At 45.0% G+C, this 22826-nt stretch overlaps 1 protein-coding gene across 5 annotated transcripts; it reads right to left on the bottom strand.

Annotated features, from left to right (window-relative positions):
- Positions 1 to 2861: 2861 nt before the first annotated feature.
- Positions 2862 to 8960, bottom strand: LOC133739022 (mediator of RNA polymerase II transcription subunit 19a). Of its 5 annotated transcripts, XM_062166732.1 has the most exons (8): positions 8216 to 8957; positions 6742 to 6808; positions 6053 to 6339; positions 5667 to 5894; positions 5083 to 5142; positions 4828 to 4969; positions 4072 to 4141; positions 2866 to 3868 (listed from the first exon to the last, which is right to left on the bottom strand). In XM_062166732.1, exons 2-6 carry the CDS (start codon positions 6770 to 6772, stop codon positions 4919 to 4921), a joined length of 657 nt encoding a protein of 218 aa, XP_062022716.1. In that variant the 5' UTR covers positions 6773 to 6808; positions 8216 to 8957; the 3' UTR covers positions 2866 to 3868; positions 4072 to 4141; positions 4828 to 4918. The 5 variants fall into 5 exon arrangements, with proteins under 5 accessions (XP_062022719.1, XP_062022716.1, XP_062022720.1 ...); XM_062166735.1 differs by lacking the exon at positions 4828 to 4969 and having other exon boundaries at positions 2862 to 3868; positions 8216 to 8960; XM_062166736.1 differs by lacking the exon at positions 2866 to 3868 and having other exon boundaries at positions 3884 to 4141; positions 5088 to 5142; positions 8216 to 8959.
- Between the last annotated feature and the right edge of the window lie 13866 nt (positions 8961 to 22826).

Here is a 22826-nt window from a genome sequence, read left to right as displayed (position 1 = left end):
AAGGTAAGCACCGCTATTCATTGATTCAATAATCAATACAGAAACCCTTTCTCTTCGTTTTGCTACTCTTCTCATTTCTCAACTTCTTCTTCAGACCTATACAATCTGATCGCAACTTGCAAGTAACATGCATATAGATATCTTATCTTTTTGTTTCCCTTTCTAGTTATATATACGAATAAACTCATCTTTTGCTTTGAGTCATAGAACCAACTTTTGGTGGTTTTGGAGTGACACTTGGTACGTGCCTCCTAAAGAAAAACTTTAAATTACAATAACACTGCACGATATTTTACAACAAAACCGCATGCAGTTGAAGTACTCTACATAGCAAAAGCACACTACTACAAAAATCTAATCACACGATACTGAATATAAGATAGAAGTGAGATTTCTGTTGTATGATTGGTTTTGCCTAATTGGGACAACGTTTTACTGTATAAATGTTGTTGGATGTGCATTTCAACCAATGTTATTTTCAACAAGGGGGGACTTTTCCTCCAGACTTCCAGCTTTCTTCAATTTGCTCACAGCTTCCCAAATTCAGATCTAGGATCCCACATCCAGATTGGATCCTCCGAGTAGTAGAAAGAATGTCAGAAGGACTCAATCGCCAACACAAGAAGGTCTTGGTACAACAACCAAAAGTTCGAACAAGAAGACGGCTTATCCTCAAGGGATCCACAAACCCTAGCGAGCGCCCCAAAAGTTTGACAAGGAATAGGACTATTGTCACCAAAGGACTCAACCAGGGAGCCCTAGGGTTTGCTACCGCAAGACGAGAGAGAGGAGGAGAGCACTTCCATTCATTTTTAATTGACACGGATGCAGAGAGAGTACTGGAAGAGCAATAAGATATTTTGATTAATTCCTTTTTTACTCATTCTACTTATTACTACGCTGCCCTTGACAAAAAGGGTATATAATAAGAACTTCTGATAGAAGATAGAAGCAGGATGCTTTGTTTTTAGAAATGCTGATGGTAACCCGGTGCTAGCAGCTTCTACTTCCCTTCCCTCCGTAGACATAGGGTCTATCCCTGCTTTCATTCTTTGGATATTGAAGGTGATTCTAAAATCCTTGTCGATGCGTTGACTGGCCGAATTTCTCCTCCCTGGCGTATTAGAGCTGTTATTCGTGATATCAAGTTCAATTCCTTGCCCGTCATCTTCACATCCGGTCTATTCGTCATATTCACCGAGAAGCTAACTTCTTAGCAGATTCACTAGCCAAAATGGGAGATCATTCTCACCTCAAGCTTGGTCTAATTCTCTTCCTCTTACGGCTGGACATGCCTTTCTTTTTTGTTGTTTAGCTATAGGTTGCCTTAGAGGTTCTAGGTTGTAATTGTACTTTCAACTTTCGACAAAAAAAAAACTTCTGATAGAAACTATTCACTTAGGCCCCATTTGGATACTGAATTTGAATTTGGATTTAGATTTAAAACTTTCAGCTTTAAAATATCTAAGATTTTGAATTTACTGATTTCTAATGTTGTTGTTTGGATTATAATTTTTAGTTTAAGGATTTCAAGAAAGTACCTAGATCATAGAGTTGTGAGAAAACAACAGTGTTTTTTTTTCTTAGCTACTCCCAGAATCACCGCGGGAGGTAGGTTTTGAGGATCTCCATGACCGAAACGAAGCATTTCATCTCCTCAAGGCGGCGGTTGAGCTCGGCCTCACAAGCCTCACGCACCTCCTCCGTTCACGATCAACTTAACCTCGAGTTTGACACCGGAGAACAGCTGAACAGCCCACAAGGCAGCTTCAACTTCGGCTCCAAGTCGGGGTCGTCGAGGCTTGGGTCCGACTTTGGGTTGATTCCTCAGTTGCTGCAGAGAGGGTTTGTGATGTCGTCGGAAAGGGTAGCAAACCGAACGTGGGAGGTTCGAGTGAAGCACAGAGGACGCGGCATTGGCAATGGATCTGAGCATGGATGCTTGCCAGTGAGGAGGACGTAGGCATAGACGGTCACCGGAGACGATGGAGTGTGTTTTTTTTTTTGTTTTTTTTTCATATAAGATGCAGTCGGAAGTGATTTCAAATAACTACCCTGTAGGACTGTACTAGTAATTTGAAATTTTTAAATTAGGGTGTAGATCTCAGCAAAATGATTTGAAATCCAAATATAGGAGTCCAAATCCAAATCCACACTCCCAAATCCTCAGGCCCTTAGAGTGACATGATGATTCCCATTCTTAAAATAGACCTGATCGAGAAACTTTAATTAACAACATTTGCAGTACATCACAGGTTCTTGGCCTATCATCTGTAGGCGATTCACTGGGATTAGCCAATAATACTCTCCATGAAGAAATTTGGATACTTGGTTAACAAAACATAAACTGACAGGGACACCAGGACCAAGTTATTTGCAACGAATCTTTGGGGTCAAAATATAAACTGTTGTCCCTTTGGCCCTGCAGCCAGAACTTGATTTCTTTTAGCTTATCATGCTAAAATGACAGAAACTTTTAGCTTATCGTGCTAAAAAGAAAGAAAGGAGACTCGAACATGTTGCTGAATAGAGGTAGAATATCTGACTGAAAAAGCCAACCAAAAGGGCTGTGTTTAGAATATAGTAAGGGGAAAGGATTCTAAAAGCTAGCCTCACTCCAACATATTACCAGTAATTTAGGCGAGGATACTGAAATTAAAATATAATTACTGCAGACATTATCATTGAAAAAATAAGCAGCAAATTGAGCTCAGTATCCATGATGAGGCATAGGGTTCAAAACATCAGCCAAAAATACCAAAAAGGAAGGGAAATGAATAGCCTTAATTTCAATTTGAAGCATTTCAGGGTCATAGAATACTACACAACCTCCATGGCTCCATCCCTAGCCAATAGGCTACAAAAATTACATTAGTCGCACTACTATTTTGTACAGACCAAATATTATTACTGCTTCAACTACCAACCCTACAGTCATATCCATGTTTGGAATGAGCAGGCAATGTTCCAAGGTACAATATGGGAAACTCCAATTGAAGATTGAAGCCGCCATCAAAGAAATGGCCACAGATGGGTAGGACTTGAAACCACTGGATACAATAAATGCCTCATATACCAAAATGCTCTAATCCACTTGACATAAATATGTGAGATGGAATGCATAGGGAAAGGCTACAATCCTCAGAACGGTGTATTACCCATGATCTAATCACTACAAGATGACATAACACGTGGTGTCCAAAAGATCTGGAAGGATTTAAGCTTAGGTGACAGCTCTATCTGGACGAATTGTCAGGTCCAGATTAGCTAAATCACTGAAAATGAATTACAGAGCGAGTAAAAAGTCACATACCTAAGCTTCATAGTCTGCCTTAGTCCACCAATTCTAATTTTTTTCAGGCTGATCACATTTTCCTTCTTCACAAGATCAAATAGTTTCTCTTCCTTTCTTTCTGACACATCTAGGGAGGCTTCTCTCTATAATGGAGGGGTCTAGTAAAACTGGACAATGACCAAAATGGTTTTGCTAATTACAGACTCAGCACTAGTTTTAACAAACCTCACTTCTAAAGTTGACATATTGGTGTATGGGGCAGGAATGATTGAACTGACAAACTTCCATTTATTATAACCTAAAACTCAGAAGAAAGAACACCAAGAGAAGTTGACAGATGAACATGAAAAACACCAGTCATGCCAAAAATATAACCAGCAGGAATAATGACCGTGCCATATACCTACCATTACTTCCTCTGTATGCACAAGTATTGACTGCTATCCATACAAATTCCTCTGAAAACAGACATAAACCTAGCCCTACATTATCAGTGGTGCTAGCCATTGTACAACAAATAGGACCATAGCGATCAATATGCACAATCTCTTCCTAACATCATTTTCCCAGCATCTGGAAACCACAACGTCTACGTCAAAAATCATAAACTCTGTACTTGTAGAAAATCCAAAAGGATCATAATACTGTGGACATGCAATGATATCCAATGTCACTTGAAAACAGAACAGAGTTTTTTCTTTTTCCTTTCTCACATTACTGGTGGCCATATTAGATCATTGTTAACTACAAAGGAGTTCATTTTCAGTACATTTTACCTTCAATCCACATATTTCTCAGCAGGTGAATTCACCTTCTTCACAATCTTTAGTCAGTTCCTAGGTTATTCTGCACATAAACCAAAAGAATCATGTATCCAAACCTCATGCCAAGCGATCACGGCAATCCAACTACTAGGCTATAAAAGGAGAAATTTGTCAAAAAAGAGAACTGAGGTTTTTGGCATTGTAATGTATTATTTATGGGAAATTTTTTGAAATATAAGCAGAAAAAGTGCTTGAAAGAAACCAGAGAGCCTAATGAAATTCATCAGCATGCCAGTCCCCAGATTAGAAGAGCCTACATAGGACTTTATAAACCTAATCACATACCAGTCCCCAGCTTGATGCAAAAAGGAATGTATTTTTTCCCGCAACATGAACAATATATATAATCATACCAAATTTCTCTAACGGAATACACTTTACACTCTTCTGTTTTCACCCTGCCAACGAGCAGGATACCAATAGGGTAATAAAATATATTTCATAAGTCGTACAAGAAGTTAGAATCACAACCCAACATGATCCTAATGGCCACTCAAAATCAATTCTTTTCCCTACACTAAATTTGACCAACCCATCTCAGCATACTAAAGACACATGGATGGTGAAGGAAAATGGGAATAGATTGAATTTGTAGAAGGGTCAGAATAATGGATGGCCTCAGTGTCAAATATAATCTTTTCCTTTCTTAAGAACATAAAAGTACAGGAATTCCTAATTTCAATATTACAGGAAAGGTAAAGTGTGTACCTCAAGAAAAACAATATCAGATGAAAGGCCCCTCCAAACTATGAACGACATAACCATTTGAAGAAAACACAATAACTAAATATTCCAACACTCAGCCAGCTACTTTGATCACACCAACTTCATCTAGTTTTGAGCTCTTATGCTGAAAACATTAGTAAGAAACAGAGACCTTGTTTAAGGAGGGGACCATAATCATGCATGCCAACTGAACATACAAATGTGTAATTCGGAGAGGAAATTTCATGTTTACATTACCTTACTTTTTTTGTGTCTCTGAACATCATTAAGATCTTCATCTCCATCATGTTTCCTTTTCTGGAATTAAACGAAAGTAGCATAAATCACTTCAAATAATTTTGACCAAAAAAACCAATGATAATTTTAGTCTCTATTTAAGAGAACAGAAAGAGCTACGAAGAGTCAGAGAGGCAATACAGCCACAAAGTTTAAACATTAAATAGGTTTAATACCCACGGACCAGGGTTATAAGGGTAAACTATAAAAAGTAAAAAGAAATTGAAAAATCCACCCATCCCATGTTCAAAATAAAAAAAAATTAATAAAAAACCACTCTCTTTTAACTACACAAACACCAGTATTACTTCAATTTGTTACCGAGCACCAGAAAGCAGCAACTATAAACAGCAGTTGAAAGTTGGAACTAGAAGAATATATCAGTGTCCAAGAGTGGCATCACAGATCACTATACATCATAATAAGCTACTTGGAGAATTTCATGTTCAATTAATCTCCTTTTTCTTGTCTTTTTTTTTTCCTAAAGGATTACCAAACTAGCTCAAAAAAAGCAATGTAGCTGTATGAGTGAACAATTTTCCAACCTTTTCATGTTTCTTTGAGGGATCACCCGCCGAATCATGTTTCTCCTTTTTCTTCTCCTTGTCTTTATCTTTACTTCGATCTCTATGCCGGTGTTTGTGCTTCTTATGTTCTTTCTCCTTCTCCTTATCTTTGTCTCTGTCTTTGTCTCTGTGCTTTTTGTGTTTCCTCTCCTTGTCTTTAGACCCACTCTTTGATTTCCCTGCTATAGTTGGAGTCCCCTTATCTGCCTATAGAAGACAAAAAAATATATCAAATATGATGAGACCCTGAAAACGAAAATGATTTTCCAGGACCATATATGTTTGAACAAAAAAAGATGTACATAACTATTGTCTAATACAAGTACAAAAGCCTGAAACTATAACACAAGAAGCAAAAAACTCACAGATGGCAAATCAATAGGAGCAGTCTCTTTAAGTTGGAAGGCCTCTCTGAGAATATCTAGGTCAAAAGGCTGTATTCGAGGTTTAGTATCCCTGGAATATGTACTCTGAATAAGTTGATCCAATTGCATTCCGTCTCCTTTTCTGATTTCTGTGTCTCCCACCACATTGTGGGTATAGTGTGTGTCTGAAATTGATACAGGAAGCGAACGCTTGCAGAAAAACTCATGGTGTGCTTGCAATTTGTAGTGACTTATGAGATCTACGGCACCAGTCAGCTCTCTTGGTCCTAAATCCAACAGCATTTTGTCACATAATATAAAATAATCTTCACAATATGAAGATAAGCATTCACAGAGATATATAGTTGTTTTCTCAATTAGATAAGTAAGCAAATTTTTCAGAGCTTTTCTGAAATAAAAAATCTAAAAATATATGGAATCATTTTGTGTTGTGGGAGGGGGGAAGCTGGGAGAGATCTTTTTTGTCATTGGGTGCCCGATGACACTGTTGAAAAGCTCAATCAGTGTCATACATGAACAAACGATGTTTCAAAGAGTACTTCAGCTAATTGTTCTATAATGACAAAAATAAAAGATTCAACTGGTAAATATAAATTCGAGAAAAAGAGATATGAGGAGAACTATAATGAGACACCACCATATTTAGAGAATAAAAAAGCATTTTTTACCTCTTCCAAACTTTGCTCCTTCAGGATCCATGGGTCAATGTCTCATAAAATGGTCGCCAGTTATCAACTGCGATATCACAAATAACTAAAACAATAAATGGGAGTAATGACAAACATAGAAACAGCAAACCGATAAAAGGATTTTAAATATTTATCCACTAACTATACATGCAAATTAATCTAAAATGTGGAATTCAACTAGCTTTGTGATAAGACAGACAAATTCCAGACCTATTACTTCAAGTTCTTGGAGACTACCACATATGTTACCTCACCTTGGCAGGGAATAAACTTTACATACCCAAATTTTTAAACAATAACACCACATAGAATATATCATACAGTTAAGAAGCAAGCCAATGACATAAAACTGAGCTTCCCATGCTAGCAACAGAATCAGGCAATTAAAGGGGTTGTTTTCACAGCCTCAATTAGTGTTGACTTTTGTTGTGAATGGGATATCGAAAATAACGAATTAGGCAAGAAATCACAGAGAGAGGAATATAACGTGGTTCAGAGAATTTGCCTACTTCCATGGGGCAGATAACAGTCTTCTACTACAATTATAATGGGTAGAGAAGCTTACCAAGCCTCTAACAGTCTATGACCAACCAGAAAGAACAAGAAACCAAGGACTATCTCTCTCTTCTCTTCCTTTTCTCTCCCTTTGTTTGCCCTTACTCACTCTCTTTCTCCACGAATGGAATCCACTTTGCTCTCCGTCTCTATGTACAAATCAAGAGCAGAAACCCTCCTTAAATAGACAAAAGGATATCAGATTTCTCCACCAATTAGGAAACTAATTCCTACTATGTCTTCTCCTTCTCTGTAACAAACCAAACTTTCAGGTAATCTTTACACCAACAAGGACTAGGAATAATCTGTTCCTTCCTTATTGGCATCTCCATCCATCAGTAGGACTCCAAACCTACTGGTAAAACACTTCTTGTCTTCTAAGGCAACAGTACTAATTGCTTCATGAGGTCTTCATGGGTCAGAACCTTAGTCCGCACAATGACTTGAGCAAGGCTGGTAGGTTTTAACGAAGGAACTTCATTTATTCCATTAACTTATATAAGAAAGCTTTTGATTCATTCTAGCAGTAATAACTCCAGGCCACCTTTCTAATCAAAATAGGTCAAGCAACTGAATATCTTACGAGGTTACAATTTCATACCCTATGACAATGATTTCTTTCAAGATAGTTAATTCTTCGAAGTACTTGCTTTCCCTATCCCTAAATCTCTACTTCCACCAAAGCTAGGTTATGACTCTTGCACCTTTTGAATAAACCAAGAAGCAAATATTTGCAAAAAAAAAAAAATAGTAAGCATTCTTGAACTTTGGAAGAAGAAGAACATACAAGCCAAAATTTCAAAAATTTCAATGGCAAAAATAAACAGAAATTTCAATGATTTCAAAAAACCGTTAAGAACTTAAAGAATAGGGAGAGCGGCAAAAACGAAGCACAAACCTCTGACATGAATCCCGAATTGTTCTTCTACTGGTAGTACACCAGATCACGAGGACAAATTAGTAATTCCAACTCTTTCTTCCTCTTCTTCTTGCCCACTGTTCCAGACTCCGGTGAGCCCCAAACTCAAACCAACTTCTAATTCAGAAATCCGAAACCCAAAATTGACTGATTGACGAGCAGAACTTCACGAATCAATGCTCAATAACACAATAGACCGAGCGAATTTGACCTCCCAATTGAAGCAATTTACGAAACTGCCCCCTCCCGTCCAGTTTGGGGGTTCCGGTCAGCGAAGCTCAAATTTGCCGAATTAGGGAAGAGATGGGGCCAGAGGAGTTGGAAAGTAAGGAGCTTTATGCTTTTGACGGATCGAGAAGGTTCGAGAAAAAGAGAGAGAGAGAAACAATTCAAGGTGGTGAAGAACAACCAAAACTGGCCGCGGGAGGAGTGTATATATCTATAATGTAAAACAAAATTCTACATCTAAACTAGGGTTTCGACTTCGGAGAGGCTTCTCTTTCAAACTCTCTCTCTATATCTGGTTTTGGGAATTAGGGTTTTATTTTATTTGGGTTTTCGTCTCTCTCTCCCTTATTATTTGGGGGGACTGTGAGTGAGGATGGGTTGTATTTATATATGGGGGAGAGAGAGAGAGTCCAGACTATGAGAGTGCCGCTATTGCCACAATGAAACAAGTCGCCTGGATCAAAAGTTGTGAGTGGTGTGCCGTTTTTGTGCTCTGACCTCTCCCAATCACAGATATGGATTTTCTTCCCTCTTTTATAAGGTTTGGCTTTTATTGTTAAATTGGGAATAGGGGAAAAGAGAGCAAAAAGGGTAAGAAGAACATCATGCATTAAGTGTGTGGGATGGGTTGTGCTTGTATAAAGACCACATGATTGTTCTCACATTTGAAGTGGATTTTTGTTCCTATGATTCAAACATGAAGTAATTGTGATATTTCTGTACATGGGAAAATCTAGCTAATTTTATTTCATAATAGGGATAATATAATAGTCATAATCTACTAGACATTATGAAATTTTGAATCTTTTTTTTTTTTTTTAAGAAACATGTCAACTTTTTGCATTGAGCAACGAAATTAAACATAACGACCCATCGTGGTGGGACTGTCAAAAGAGTCATTACATAAGCAATTCAACGTTTTTAAAGATCATGAAGCTCAGCAAAAAACTACCCTTAAATCTGCTATCTCTGACTACTTGGAAGCTCACACACCTGAGCTATTGGTAATCTGCGAACCTAGAGTACCTTTCTCTAGGGTTAAATCTTTTTTTGTAAAATTAAATTATCCCAATTCTGCCATCACTGAAGCTGTTGGTTTCTCAGGTGGCATTTGGATTTTGTGGAAAGATAATAATTATAATATTGATGTTGTGGATCTTCATCACCAGGTTATTAGCATTGCTATCTCCTCTTCTAGTGTGAATAAATGGCTTCTCTCGGCTATCTATGCTAGCCCTTGTCCTACTATGCGGAGTAGACTATGGAACCATCTTGACTACATTGAGGATCGCTACAATCTCCCTTGGCTCATTATTGGCGACTTCAATGAATTAGTTTCTCCTGATGATAAAAGAGGTGGTGCTAGTGCTAGAAGAATTGGGGGGCTTCGAAATTGGATCAACAAGACTGCAATGATTGATCTTGGTTATCAAGGCCAAGATTTCACTTGGACTAATAACCATGTCTACGAGAGACTTGATAGAGGATTCTGCAATGGTGATTGGAGAAGCTCTTTCCCTGAAGCCTTTATCACCCACCTTCCAAGAATTAAATCTGATCACTGCCCTATATTCGTCCAGTTGGTGTTTGGCTCCAAAACCAGTTGGCTTGCAAACTGTCTCTTTTGAGCGAGTGATTGCGCAGGCGTGCCAGCACCGCGGGGTGCAGTCGTTGGGGTAGTCCCTTGACCTGACTTCTTCTTCAAGCGCTGTGGACGAGGAGAGCACCAACCTCGTCACATGGTTCTTCTCTAGCCTTTCGGAAAAGGACTTTTGCCTTACGGATAAGGACTTTGGTTGTGGTCTCTTGCGTTCACCGAATCGATACTTAGTGTTGTAGACTAAGCAGAGCAATCACTGGGAAGTTGGGAGAAGCACGGGTTTTTTGTTAAAGCGTGACTTTAGCTTCGCTGGGTTGCGAGGGCGTTACCCTTGCTTCGCTGGTAGTAACGGTGGCGGTTGCGCTCGCAGTCGGCTCGCTGGGAGACTGGGACTGGAAGTGCGGTCGCCGGGTTGGTCTGGTGATGCTGACAGTCGGCTCTTGGAGAGACTAGGACTGGCTCACGGTCACCGGGTTTCAACAAGGTTGAAGGTTTGCTCCGGGGAGGCTTTGTAATCGCTAGGATTGATTGATATGAGAGAGGTCCTTCATCTGTCCTCGAAACCTGGTATATATACCTAGGGTTTCGACCGCTCCTTGTCGTAGAAGGATTATTGACTGGAGTTTCCTAGTCAATCTCTATTACTTGATTCCAATAGGATTTCGCTCTCCTCATGGATTCCGGAATAGGCGGAATCGTAACCCAAAACCAAGTATGTTTATTTTTGGGCCGCAGGTATCGGCCCGCTGTGCTAGATCCACTGAAGGATATTGCCAAAATTACTTTTGGGCTCAAACATTGCCCCTCAGGCCTCGAAGGCCCATGAAAGTGTAACTGATTGAAGGGGACTAAAACGACGCGTTCGATGCTCGAAACGATGTCATTAATGAGGGTTGCGTCTTTTTACTCGCGAAACGCCTTTTTGTCGCATCGTTTCCCTCACAAAATCTCTTATTTAAATCCGCAGCCACTTCAGACCTGTCACATCAGAAACTCTTTTAGTCTCCTAAACCCAGAAACCCTCCTTGGCACACATCTTCCTTTTCGAAACCCAGAAATGGCTCCCCCGAAAAAGATGGTTATCAACCAAGAAGAAGAACTGAATGAACAGGCTGCACGCTCTTGGGGAACTGGGATTGGCGCCAGCCTGATTCTCCAGACCACCATCCAAAGACCTCTGCTCCTCCGACTTTCGAACCACCATGCGGGGCTGGGCCCAACGCCGCGAGATGCTTTCCCGGACGACGCCGTCGCCTTTTATGGTCTACCTGTTCGTCGCCCCATCCCCGTCCTCCGAAGGACTCCTGGGGATTTTACCAGTTGGAGTGCCCCTAATCATCGATCAAAAATAGGGCATTGGCCATCCTCCATCAGTGCGGAAGAGCTTTCTTGGTACCGGGAAGCACGCGCTCGAGATCTAGCCCGCTGGAACGCAGCAGGTATCACCCATACTATCGATCTTTGTTTTCGTCTTCCGCGCGGTGGCAATCGTTCGCCACTCGCTGCCTTTCTTTGTTTCTGGAACACTGCTACCAACACCTTTGATTTTCGATTTGGCCAAATGAGTGTCACTTTATTGGACATTCTCACCATTACTGGCCTACCCATTGATGGTGAACCCTATCTACATGGCCAATTCGACTCTGATACTTTCACCTCCACCATGGCCCAACATGGTCGCGGCGCCCATAGCAGCTCCTACCCGCGGTGGCTGGCCTATTACCGCCAGGAGCACAATGCGACTGGCGGGATTGCATTCTTGGAGTACTGGCTCTGTAAATTTATTTTCTGCACTTCCTCCTGTAAGCCCACTGGTGCCTGGACTTCTCTGGCGACGGCCCTCTACAACGGCCACCGTGTGGGACTAGGACAACCAGTATTAGGTGCCCTCTACCGTACTTTGTATCAAGCCACAATGCATCCCTTTGAGACTAGCATTTCTGGCCCCTTTTGGATCCTTGACTTCTGGATTCAAATTTACTTTCCATACTTTCGTCGCGACGACATCCCATTACTTCCGCCCACTGACCAACTCTTGGGTCGATGGCTCAGTTGCGGCGAAAGGTACACATCCCCTCCTTATTTTGAGTGCTTCACATACTTGTACTTTCTGCACGAGATGCCGTACTGCGACTTAGTGCTGAGTAGAAGATTCCCAGCTCCGCTTGAACATGGATTCCTCCCTGGCGCCTCTCGCTACAGTGATCGCGCGCGCTTGGCTTTTCGCCGCGCGATCTCCTGTTCCGACATCAGGATTGCCGCTGACGAACTCAGTTATGAGCTCTACGCTCCCAACCACTTCGCTCGTCAACTTGGTCTTGTCCAATTAGTGCCATTCCCTCTACATGATGCTTGGAACTACAACACTTCTTGGCGTAGAATTGGGCCCCTTTCTGGGCCTCCGCCAGCACAAAGCACGCTCGCGCTGGTTGATCTTCCTGACTGGGCCAAAGAGATCGACTCTGTGGACGCGACTGAGGAAGGATATGATGCATGGTGGGCAGAAGTCTCTGTTAACTGCTGGCGGCAACAGCACGATGAGGTATTCGCTGCCATCTTCGGGGAACTGCGATATCCCTACGCCGCCGACGTTGATCAACTTGCTCGCATCCCTGAAGACGCTGCACAAGCTTCTCCTCCTGCTGCTGAACCGGCTCCGCGACCCGCGCAAGCCCCACGTCAGGCCCAAGCTGGTATCGTAATCCGCGAACCCCTTCAAGAGGTAACTAATCTTGACTCATGTTTTGTCCCTTTTGTTCTTTTATCCCTCCCCCTTTAAATTCAAACTTTGCTTTTCCAGGGGAGCGCGCCACTTTCTGGCAGTCGCGCAGCCAATGCTTCCCAAGCCGCTGGCCAGTCTGGGAAGCAAAAGGCAGTAATGATAGAGCCTGAGGACAAAGAATCCTCCTCTGACGATGATGACATGCAAACGGTAAGAGCCTTCTGTTTGTACAAATCATGCTTCCTTTACGAGTCATACCTAATCCCCTGCCTCTAACAGATCGCTGCTCTCTCGGCTCGGAAGCGCGCTCGTTCTGATCCTCGAACTGACCTGTGGGCAGAGGATGAACCAATCGCTGACCGACTGGTAAGACACAAGCACACTAAGCATTTGTTAGAAATTTCTTTTCATTCTGTGCGACTCTGTAACAATCCTCATTTGCAGGTTCGCCACAGGTCCTCGAGACATGCTGAAGAAGGATCTTCAACTGTTGGTGAAGGCACATCTGCTTCCCAAGCTCCAGCGCCAACTGTTGTGAACCACTCTCCACTTCCTGCGGGCGCTGTAGATAATGCACAATTGGCCTCGATGCCAGTGCAGATCATAGATGACAGCTCGCCGGAGGCTGAAAATAGAGTACTGCTACTGGATGCACCTCGCGAGGGACTAAGCGACGTTCCTGTCCTGGAACAGATAGCGCCTGACTCAATTCCTGTTCCCAGCGAAGCTAGCCCAGAGACAATGCTAGCGATCATTGTGTATGAGCCCCCAATCGAAGAGGTATTCCCCCTAACCAACTATTTCATCATTATTTCCTGGTTCAAGTATTCTGATAATGTCTTCTTTCAGGTTCCAAACGTCGTTGGAACTAGGGACGATGTAACCGGAGCAGTAGAAGCAGAAGCTACTGAGCCTGTTCCTAACGTGGTTGATCAGGAACTTCCTCCCCCTGCCCCCCAAGTCGCTGAAGCTGAAGAATTGGAAGACCTTCCTGAACCAGTGCCGGAAGTACCTATCGCTGAACCTCCTGAGGCCCCTGTCGCTGAGCCTCCTACTCCCTCTACTTTGGAAAGGTTAGCTCGTGTACTTGAAGTGACCCCCCCGGGGTCGTAGATGAAGTCAGAGAAGGCCTTCGCCGCTTCCTGGGCCCTGATATCTTGATTCCTGGTGCGCCTGTGAGGGTCTTAGAATACTTGAGGGTGCTCCTCCGCGAGGGAGCCATCACTGAGGAACAATTCCAGGAAATCGACCAACTGTTGCAGGATCTTCCTCAAGGGCTCAACGAGCGGGCAGTCGCGAATGCGCAAGCCAGGCAGACCGAAATGCATTATCAGAACCTTACTCAGCAAACGGAGACCGCGCGTGACTTCTTGGGTGACCAAGCTAACCTCATCAGGGACCTGACGCTTGAGAGGAACCACTTGAGGTCCCAAATTCAGGCCTTTCAAGCCCGGTTAACCGATGTTACTGCTATGCTCGTTCATGCAGAGCCTCAGTTGGAACAACCCCTCGCTGCTCTCGAGACGCTATCCCAGGAACTGGCTCAGGCACGCGTGGCAGCCCAACAAGCCGCACAAGCTGCTGCGGACGCCAGTTTTCGTTTGGACGAACTCTTCCTTCGCCTGACCCATGCAGGCCGAAGACTTTTGGGCCCCTAGAATTGGGCCCATATTTTGTATGAACAATATTATTATTATTAATAACTTACTATTTAGCCCACTTTGCTTGGCCCAAATAATAACTTATTCTCTCAAACGGTTCAACGCTTTAAGTTGCCTTTATTGCTTTAAAACCGTTTGAAAAGATTGAAAAGATAATCTCGAAACGGAGCGGTTACCTCCTTGGAGACTGCCCCCACTTTCCACGCGCTTTCAATTACCTTCATTTCCGAGATCTTCGCATTTAACCTTGTTGATACGCTCATTGATGACAGTGAGAATGTCACAACTGCCCATCGTACGGTTGAGGCCACTGAGATTGGCGCTATAAATACCTGCACTCTAGAGAGATGATAGACATAAACGCAATATGGCTTTCCCAGAAATAGTATCGCAATCTCTACTTCTCTTTCTCCAGTTTCTAAAATCTTCTCCTCACGATATCAGCCTTAGCCTCAAACCCCTAGGTCTTATGGCTTAACCTCAATACCTAGGTAGGTCTTATGGTCTAACCTCAGGTCCAACCTCATGTCTTTGGTCTCTGGAAGTCGCGGTGAAACCCACCGGTTTCATTTAGACCAAAGAACATGTGATGCTCCCGTAGCGGCGGAACCAGATTCTGAGGGGTCTCCTCTCTCAGATTGCCCGCGTGGAGCAGGAGGAAGAAGGGCGGAAGACCAATATGGGTCGCCTGTTCTTGCTCCGTCGCCTGCCTCCAGGGTCTGACTGCGTGACTTATGTTTTTCCCCTGGAGGTAGATGTGGTTGTGAGTCGCGCTTCTCTGTGAAGACCATCTCCATCCCGGAGGATAATCCTTCCCAAAAGGGTTGCGATGGATTATTTCCTTCATTTTTGGTCCGGTACAGACGGTAGCGGCTTGCAACTCAAAGCAGAGGAGGCATGTGGGTGAAGAGAGGGACAGTAGGAATGCCCGAGCACAGCCCCTTCGCTGCCACAAGATCCAGAAACTCTCAGTAGATCTGTAACTTTATGGTTTTTACTCTAAGCCACTTCTGGCCTTGTAAATCGCAAATGTAATTATTTTGATCTGCACTTTGTACTGCTTTTGGCCGCAAAGCCACTTTATGAATGAAAGTTTTTAACACTTTTTGCAAACCAAAGTATAAAATAAGGCCTCAGGTATAGGCCATTACATGCATTCTTAACACCATAATGTCAAAGAAAAGAAACATTGAAATTGGAATTTTATTGAACAAAAAGCCTCAAATAAGGCCTGAATGTACAGAGTGTTGCCCCCCTAGGATGCGTAGGTGAAGCAAGTACAGGATACTAAGGCCACAGGAAAGGCCTGAATATGGATGAAGCGAACCTGGGGAGACTAAGGTTGCCCCCCTGTCGGAGAAGAAGGTTGATCCGGTGGATCGTCAAACTCCCAAACGCTAGGGTAGTATTTCTTCAGGAAACGCCCGTTAATGGGATTGCGGTGGAGGTCGCCATCCAAATTTTTGAGGTGAAAGGCCCCGCGCTCCAGAATGCGATGAACAACGAAGGGCCCTTCCCAGCGCGGAGTCCATTTACCGCGACCGGTCAACTTCTCGCCAAAAGGCAAAACAGCCTTCCACACCAAGTCACCCTCCTTGTAACTACGGCCACGTGTCCTCTTATCGTAGGCGCGAGCAATCCTCTGCTTTTCCAAGACCAAGTTGTCCAAAGCTGCCAAGCGTTGCTCGCTGAGATCTTCGTGTTCTTGCCACATCGCCTGAACATAATCTTCCCCGATCAAATGGTGCTGATCTTGGACGCGCAGAGACTGGACGTTGATCTCCAACGGTAAGATGGCATCATGACCGAACATCAGTGCATAGGGGGTCGTAGCAGTGGGATTTCTCTTGGAGGTACAATAAGCCCATAAGGTCTCATACAACGTCTCGTGCCACTGTCTAGGGTTTTCAACAAGCATCTTCTTGAGCAAGGTGATAATGACCTTGTTACTGGCCTCTGCTTGACCATTGGATTGGGCATAATAAGGTGTGCTGTGGACGAACTGGATGCCCAAGTCCGTGACCAGTTTCTCTACCTCGCCGCCCATAAATGCTGCCCCCCTGTCTGAGACCAACACTTCTGGAATACCGAACCTGCAAATAATATTCTGAAAAATAAACTGGCGAATGGTAGCACCGGAAGCTTCCTTCAAAGGTTCAGCCTCAACCCACTTCGTGAAGAAATCAGTGGCTACAATAATGAACTTATGCTGGAGCGAGGAATGAGGGTGAATCATCCCAATCAAGTCCAAAGCCCAGCCTCTGGCAGGCCAAGGTTTAATAATAGGTTGCATGGGAATATTGGGAATGTGCTGCACTGGACCATGCGCCTGACAGTCTTGGCAACCTTTCGCGAACGCGATACAGTCCTTCAAAATGCTGGGCCAATAATACCCATGTCTTCTGATAAGCCAACGCATCTTGGGGCCTGCCTGATGGGCTCCACACACTCCTGTGTGTGCTTCGCGCATCAACCTCTTGGCTTCGCGGCCATAGACACAGCGAAAGTCTACGCCATCTTCCCCACGTCGTCGCAGCTCGTCACCTCTGAGGAAATAATTCAAGGAGAGAAAACGAGTCTTCCTGTCTGCTGTAGGGTCTGGGTTCTTGAGGTAGTCAATCAGCGGAATGCGCCAATCGACGTCAATAGGCTCGAGAACCGCGACAACGGGATCATCTGGTGGGTCAGGCCGCGCGAGCCACGAAGGCAACGTGCGGCGCTCACCTTTAGGATGCGCTCGCGAACGCCATACTTCAATGTAATGCCTGTAGCCAATTGAGCGAGCTCATTGGCCGCAAAGTTGCGTTCACGGGGTATGTGCTCCAAATCTGCCTCCTCGAATTGATCCAGAAGCTCAATGGCGCGATGCAAATAGGGTATAAGCAAAAGGCTTTCACACTTGTACTTTCCTTGGAGTTGATTGATGATAAGCAAAGAGTCGCCGTGTACCTGAACGTCCCTGATTCCCAACTCTAGCAAAACTTCTAGGCCAATGATCAGGGCCTCATACTCTGCTTGATTGTTTGTACATTTGAACTCCAACTGGAAAGAATAAGAAAAACGATCGCCCGCTGGATTCTCCAGAACAATCCCTGCCCCTGCTAACGTCTCCGTTCTTGAACCATCAAAGTACAGTATCCAGGGCTGCAAGGAGATTGTGGCTTGATACCGAATAGCGTATTCTGGGATGCGCGCTAAATCTGGCCGAGTTATGGTTACAGTTGCTATCTCTAGCTCCTTCACTACGGGGATGTCCAAGGTAGGGTGGTGTGCCAGGAAATCTGCGATAGCCTGTCCCTTTACTGCCTTTTGTGGCACGTACTGAAGCGAGAATTCAGATAAAGCCAATACCCATTTGCCAATGCGGCCTCTCAAAATAGGCCGCGACAGCATGTACTTGACCAAGTCAGTCTGAGCGATGATGCAAGTGGTAAAGGACAACATGTAGTGGCGCAGCTTGCATGCTGAGAAGTACAATGTGAGACACAACTTTTCCATTGGAGTGTACCTTGTCTCGCAGTCTGTGAGTGTCCTACTAAGATAGAATATGGCATGTTCGACACCATCCTCATCGTCTTGGGCGAGCAGGCTGCCAATGGAAGCCTCAGCTGCTGATATATATAGCTTTAATGAAAATCCAGCCCTAGGAGGAACGAGCACTGGCGGGCTCGCCAGGTAGGCCTTGATTCTGTCAAAAGCCTCTTGGTGCTTATGTTCCCAGACAAACTCGCTTTGGCCCTGCAGCTTCAGCAGAGGAGAGAAAGGCTGGATCTTACCTGCAGAGTTAGAGATGAAGCGTCTCAGGAAGTTGATTTTACCAAGCAAGCGCTGTAGCTCTTTCTTCGTGCGTGGCGGAGATGCGTTGATAACTGCGCTCGCTTTGTCTTCAGGGACCTCAATTCCCCTCTGATGGACAATGAACCCCAGAAAGTCTCCTGCTTGAACTCCAAAAACGCACTTAGCAGGATTCATTTTAAGCTTGTGCTGTCGCATGCGCTCGAATACTTTCCTGAGGTCTGTGATATGATCCCCTCTTTTCTGAGACTTGACAACCACGTCATCAATGTAAACCTCCAAAATCTTTCCAAGTATGTCATGGAAGATTAGGTTCATGGCTCTTTGGTAAGTCGCTCCAGCGTTCTTCAGTCCAAAAGGCATGACCACATATTCAAAAACGCCCGTGAACCCAGGGCAGCGGAACGCGGTTTTGTGTCTGTCTTCTTCTGCAACCGGAATTGGTGATATCCCGCAGTGCCGTCCATGAAGGACAGTAATTCATGCCGCGCAACGGCATCTACCAACATATCCGCGACCGGCATGGGGTAGACATCTTTAGGTGTAGCAGTATTAAGGTCTCTGTAATCTACGCAGACCCTCATCTTACCATTCTTCTTTCGGACAGGCACTATGTTAGATAGCCACTGATTGTACTTGGCCACCCTGATAATGCCTGATTTGTGCATTTTTTCGACCTCCTCTTTAACGAGGATTTGAGTCTCTGAATTCATTCTTCGCGGCTCCTGTTTCACAGGCCTCTTGTCAGGGAGTGTTGGTAGCTGATGGCAGACCAAGTCCGGTGACAGGCCAGGCATATCCTCATACTTTTCTGCAAAGCAGTCCTTGAATTCTAGTAATAAGTCGATAAGCCTCTGTTTCTCGCTAGGCTCTAGGTAAGCGCTGATAGCCACTTCCATGGGCTCATCTGCTGTCCCGAGATTGACTTTCTCGGTAGGGTCTATGACTTTGGGAGGGGTGTCGTCCAACGCTGCCGGAGCGAGCTGAATCTCCACCTCATCCTCTTGTTCCTGATCAGAGAGTTCTTCGTCAATGATTTCCAAAGTTGCGATTCGCTCATAGGCCTCTTTTTCCACTAGATATGATGATAATCTTTCGTGCAGCGAGTGGAGGGCCTCTATCCCTTCCTCGGGAAGGTCGTAATCCATTAATCGTTTAAGGGTTTAGGCACAGCGTGGCCAGGCCTTTCCAAGCCTTCTTTTGCGAGCGTAAGCCCCCACTGTGCCAGTTCAGAGGCCGTCACCCCTGTGGGGCGGCCTTTGTCATCGAGGCCACTGACTTGCAATGGAGCGATAGGCTCCAAATAGTACCTGGCATCTACATAGTTTGCGGAAACTGGGAATGGGCGAGGATCCGCTTTGATTACCTCAGCTTTATCTGTCTCCCTGTTCCACATAATAAGTTCCTGATGGAGGGTTGACGGAACGCAGTAGCTCCGATGAATCCAGTCCCTTCCCAGGATAGCGCTGTAGGCCGCATAGCAGTCTGTCACAAAGAAAGCATAAACTCCCTCTGCTGGACCTACCTTGATACGCAAGAAAAGTAATCCCAAGGTCTTTGTTACGGTCCCCGCGAAGTTCTTGAGAGTGAGGGACGTGGACTGGATTTTCTCCTTTTTGATTCCAAGCAAGTGCATGGTCCGGGTAGTAATGACATTAACAGCAGCTCCAGTATCAACCATGATCTTGCTAACTTTGGTACCACCAACGTCCGCCGTGATGTATAAAGGTCTCATGTACTGGACCATAGCAGGAGTTGGCCTAGTGAAGCTCATGAAGAATTCTTTACCGTTAGCGTCCTCTGTTTCCAGACAAACAAACTCTTCTACCGGTGTTGGGACTGCTGACGTGATCTGCAGGGGTTGTGTATTACTTTCCTCAGCTTCTACGCATTCCTGAGCAGCGACCGGCATTGCATATCGCGCTGGAAGCACATAAACCATATTGCAGGACGTTTCGAATTCATCTATATCGTCCTCCAGGTTAAGCTTGGGTTCGTGGACAGGGATATCCGTGTTGAATTGTTTGACCAACCTGTCCACTAAGGATTCCTCGGTGAGGCCGTTTACTTCACATTGTTCGAGCTCTTGAACCATTGAAGCTTGTTCAAGGGAATCTGGCTTTAGTTCCCTAGCAATATCCGCCTTTGGGGGAGCAACCACCAAACTCTGGACTTTCTTAGGTCTCCACTGTAACGTGTCGGTAGTCTTGTCTTTGCCCCCCAGTCTCTCGAAAGCCGAGGGTTTGGCTTCTGGTTCCTCGCGAGACAACCTGCGCCTGACGTGTGGTCGCCTGGATGGCGAGCTCTCCTTTCTGGCCAGCGGAGGTGTTCTCTCCTTGGTAATCCTACAAAAAACATTGGGCTTAGATGCCCCAGATTCTGAGCTCGCTGGCTTTCGCAGACTGCGAGGAGCCACTAATGGCTTGGCAGCGAGCGCTTCCATCTCCTTCTGATACTGCTCAGGAGATTTGACCAACTGTGAAGGTTTGATCAGGCCCTGGTCTAAAGCCTCTAGCGCGCGCTTGGCTTCACCAAATCTGCGCTGCAGTTTTCGCTTCTTGGAAGGACTTATCTCCACTGCCTTCCCCTTCTCCCTGGTGTACCACTTTCCTTCTTTGATGGTAGCGGTTGAAGCAGGTGGTATGTAGGGCTTGGTCAGAATGTCTTTGTGCTTGTTCGCGACCTTTTCCTCCATCTTCTGATCAGCCGTAGTTGCCTTCAGCTTCTTGAACAGATTGGAGTCCTTTGGCGATGTAGGCGACCCCAATCTCTCCTTTTCTCTTGGGCTGGAAGGCTGGTAGTTTCGTGATAGCGAAGCCCACTTAATGGGCGGGAGAGAGCCAAAACGAAATGTCTGCTCGACCTCTTCGTGCGACACTTGGATGCCACACTCTTCTTTGCACCGCGAGCATAACACTACTGGCGAGGCTTGACCAAATGGTTTAGCCTTCTTCTGGGCAGGAGCCTCTTTAGGCTCTGTTTCTTGTCCTTTCGTGGACAAATCCAGAGTTGGTTTCCTCTGGTTCTGCTTGGTCCAGTTCACATCGACCATGTTAATCCCAGTATCAGGAAAAGGGTTTAGGTCAACAAGCGCTGCTGCAGTTACTGGAGCTTCCACCTGAAGACTACCGTTGTTGAGCCATACCTGAATCTGGTCCTTGAGCTTCACACAATCAGCTGTATTGTGGTTCCACAGGTTATGGAATTTGCAGTACTTCTTTCCTTTCAGCTGATCTGGTCGAGGAAAAGGTCCAAAGTCGGTCTTCACCATCTTCGCGGCGATCATCTCATCTAGAATCTCGTGTGCCTTGTTGGCATCATATGTATACGTCGCGAATTCAGGTTTAGTGAAGGCCATCGATTTGAGCTTGACAGGTTCCTTGGAGATTTTCAATTGCTTTAAGGCTGGGTTCTTTCTCCCTGTCAGCTCATAAGCGACGATGTCGCTTTCATCTTCCTCCTCGTCCTCCTGAGCCACGTCCTCACTGTGATAGTGGTAGTAAGGATCATACGTAGCCGGCTGGTAGCTCAGGGCCGCTACAGTGCGGTGTTTCCCTGGTACGTATGTTCCTCTGGACGCATTCTTCCTGGCGTCAGTTTCTCTGAGGAGGTGTTCGAAGCTTCCCACCTCTGTGATGAGCTCTCCCATTGACTGGATCATGCTGCCATGCTGCTTCTTTCGCTGGCGAGGCTCTAAGCCCTTGATTGCCAACTTGATCAATTCTTTCTCTGGCAGGATCACATTCAGCTTGGCCTTCTGAATCTGGAAGCGCTGAAGATAGGCCACAGCGGACTCTGTGGGCTGTTGGGCCATCTGGGTGAGAGAGGCCAAGTCTACCTCAGGTTCTGTGGCCCCGAAAGTCTCCCAGAAAAGCTTTTCCATTGCAGGCCAATCTGCTACAGTTCCTGGCCGCAATTTGGAGAACCACCTGAAGGCAGCTCCTGAGAGAGAAGTGCCAAAAATCCTGCACTTGAGGATGTCATCATTCTGGTACTGGCCGCATTGTACCCTGAACCTAGCCAGATGGGTTGCCGCATTCTCGGAGTCTTCCCCTGAGAAAGTAGCAAATATAATGTTCTTATAGCCCCTGGGGAAAGGCGCGAGCATTATATGCGGCGGGAAAGGTCCCTCATAGATCCCATCCATCTGGGCCCTAGGGTTAGCCTGTCTAATCATCTCCTCTACCTCATCTCGTCTCACATATTCTGGACCCGGAGGAGGAGGAGGTGGTATGGCCGCTGCATGGCGAACAGGCTGCACAGGTATCGCTTGGTTTACAGTCGCTGTCCCTTCTCCTATGTGCACAACGCGGGTTGTAGCGGGTTGTTGAAGAGTCACTGCTGGTATGGGCATCTCCTTTGCCAGCGCTGTTATCCTAACCGGATTACCAGCCTGGTCAATCCCATAGTAGCTTCCCGGCAGCTCTTGATATACGTTCTCTGCCCCGTCACTGTCGTATTGAACGAACGTAGAATCGGACGAGGTTCCAGCGCCCTTTGAGGCCTGGTGCTTCTGCCTGGTAGTCTGCCCACTTGAGGCAGTACCTTTATCTTTGCTGCCGCCGATAATTAGCGCTTGTTCTT

The sequence above is a fragment of the Rosa rugosa genome, chromosome 3 (genome assembly GCF_958449725.1).
Source record: "Rosa rugosa chromosome 3, drRosRugo1.1, whole genome shotgun sequence".
NCBI classification, from domain to species: domain Eukaryota; kingdom Viridiplantae; phylum Streptophyta; class Magnoliopsida; order Rosales; family Rosaceae; genus Rosa; species Rosa rugosa.
This window is presented reverse-complemented; position numbering and strand designations above follow the sequence as displayed.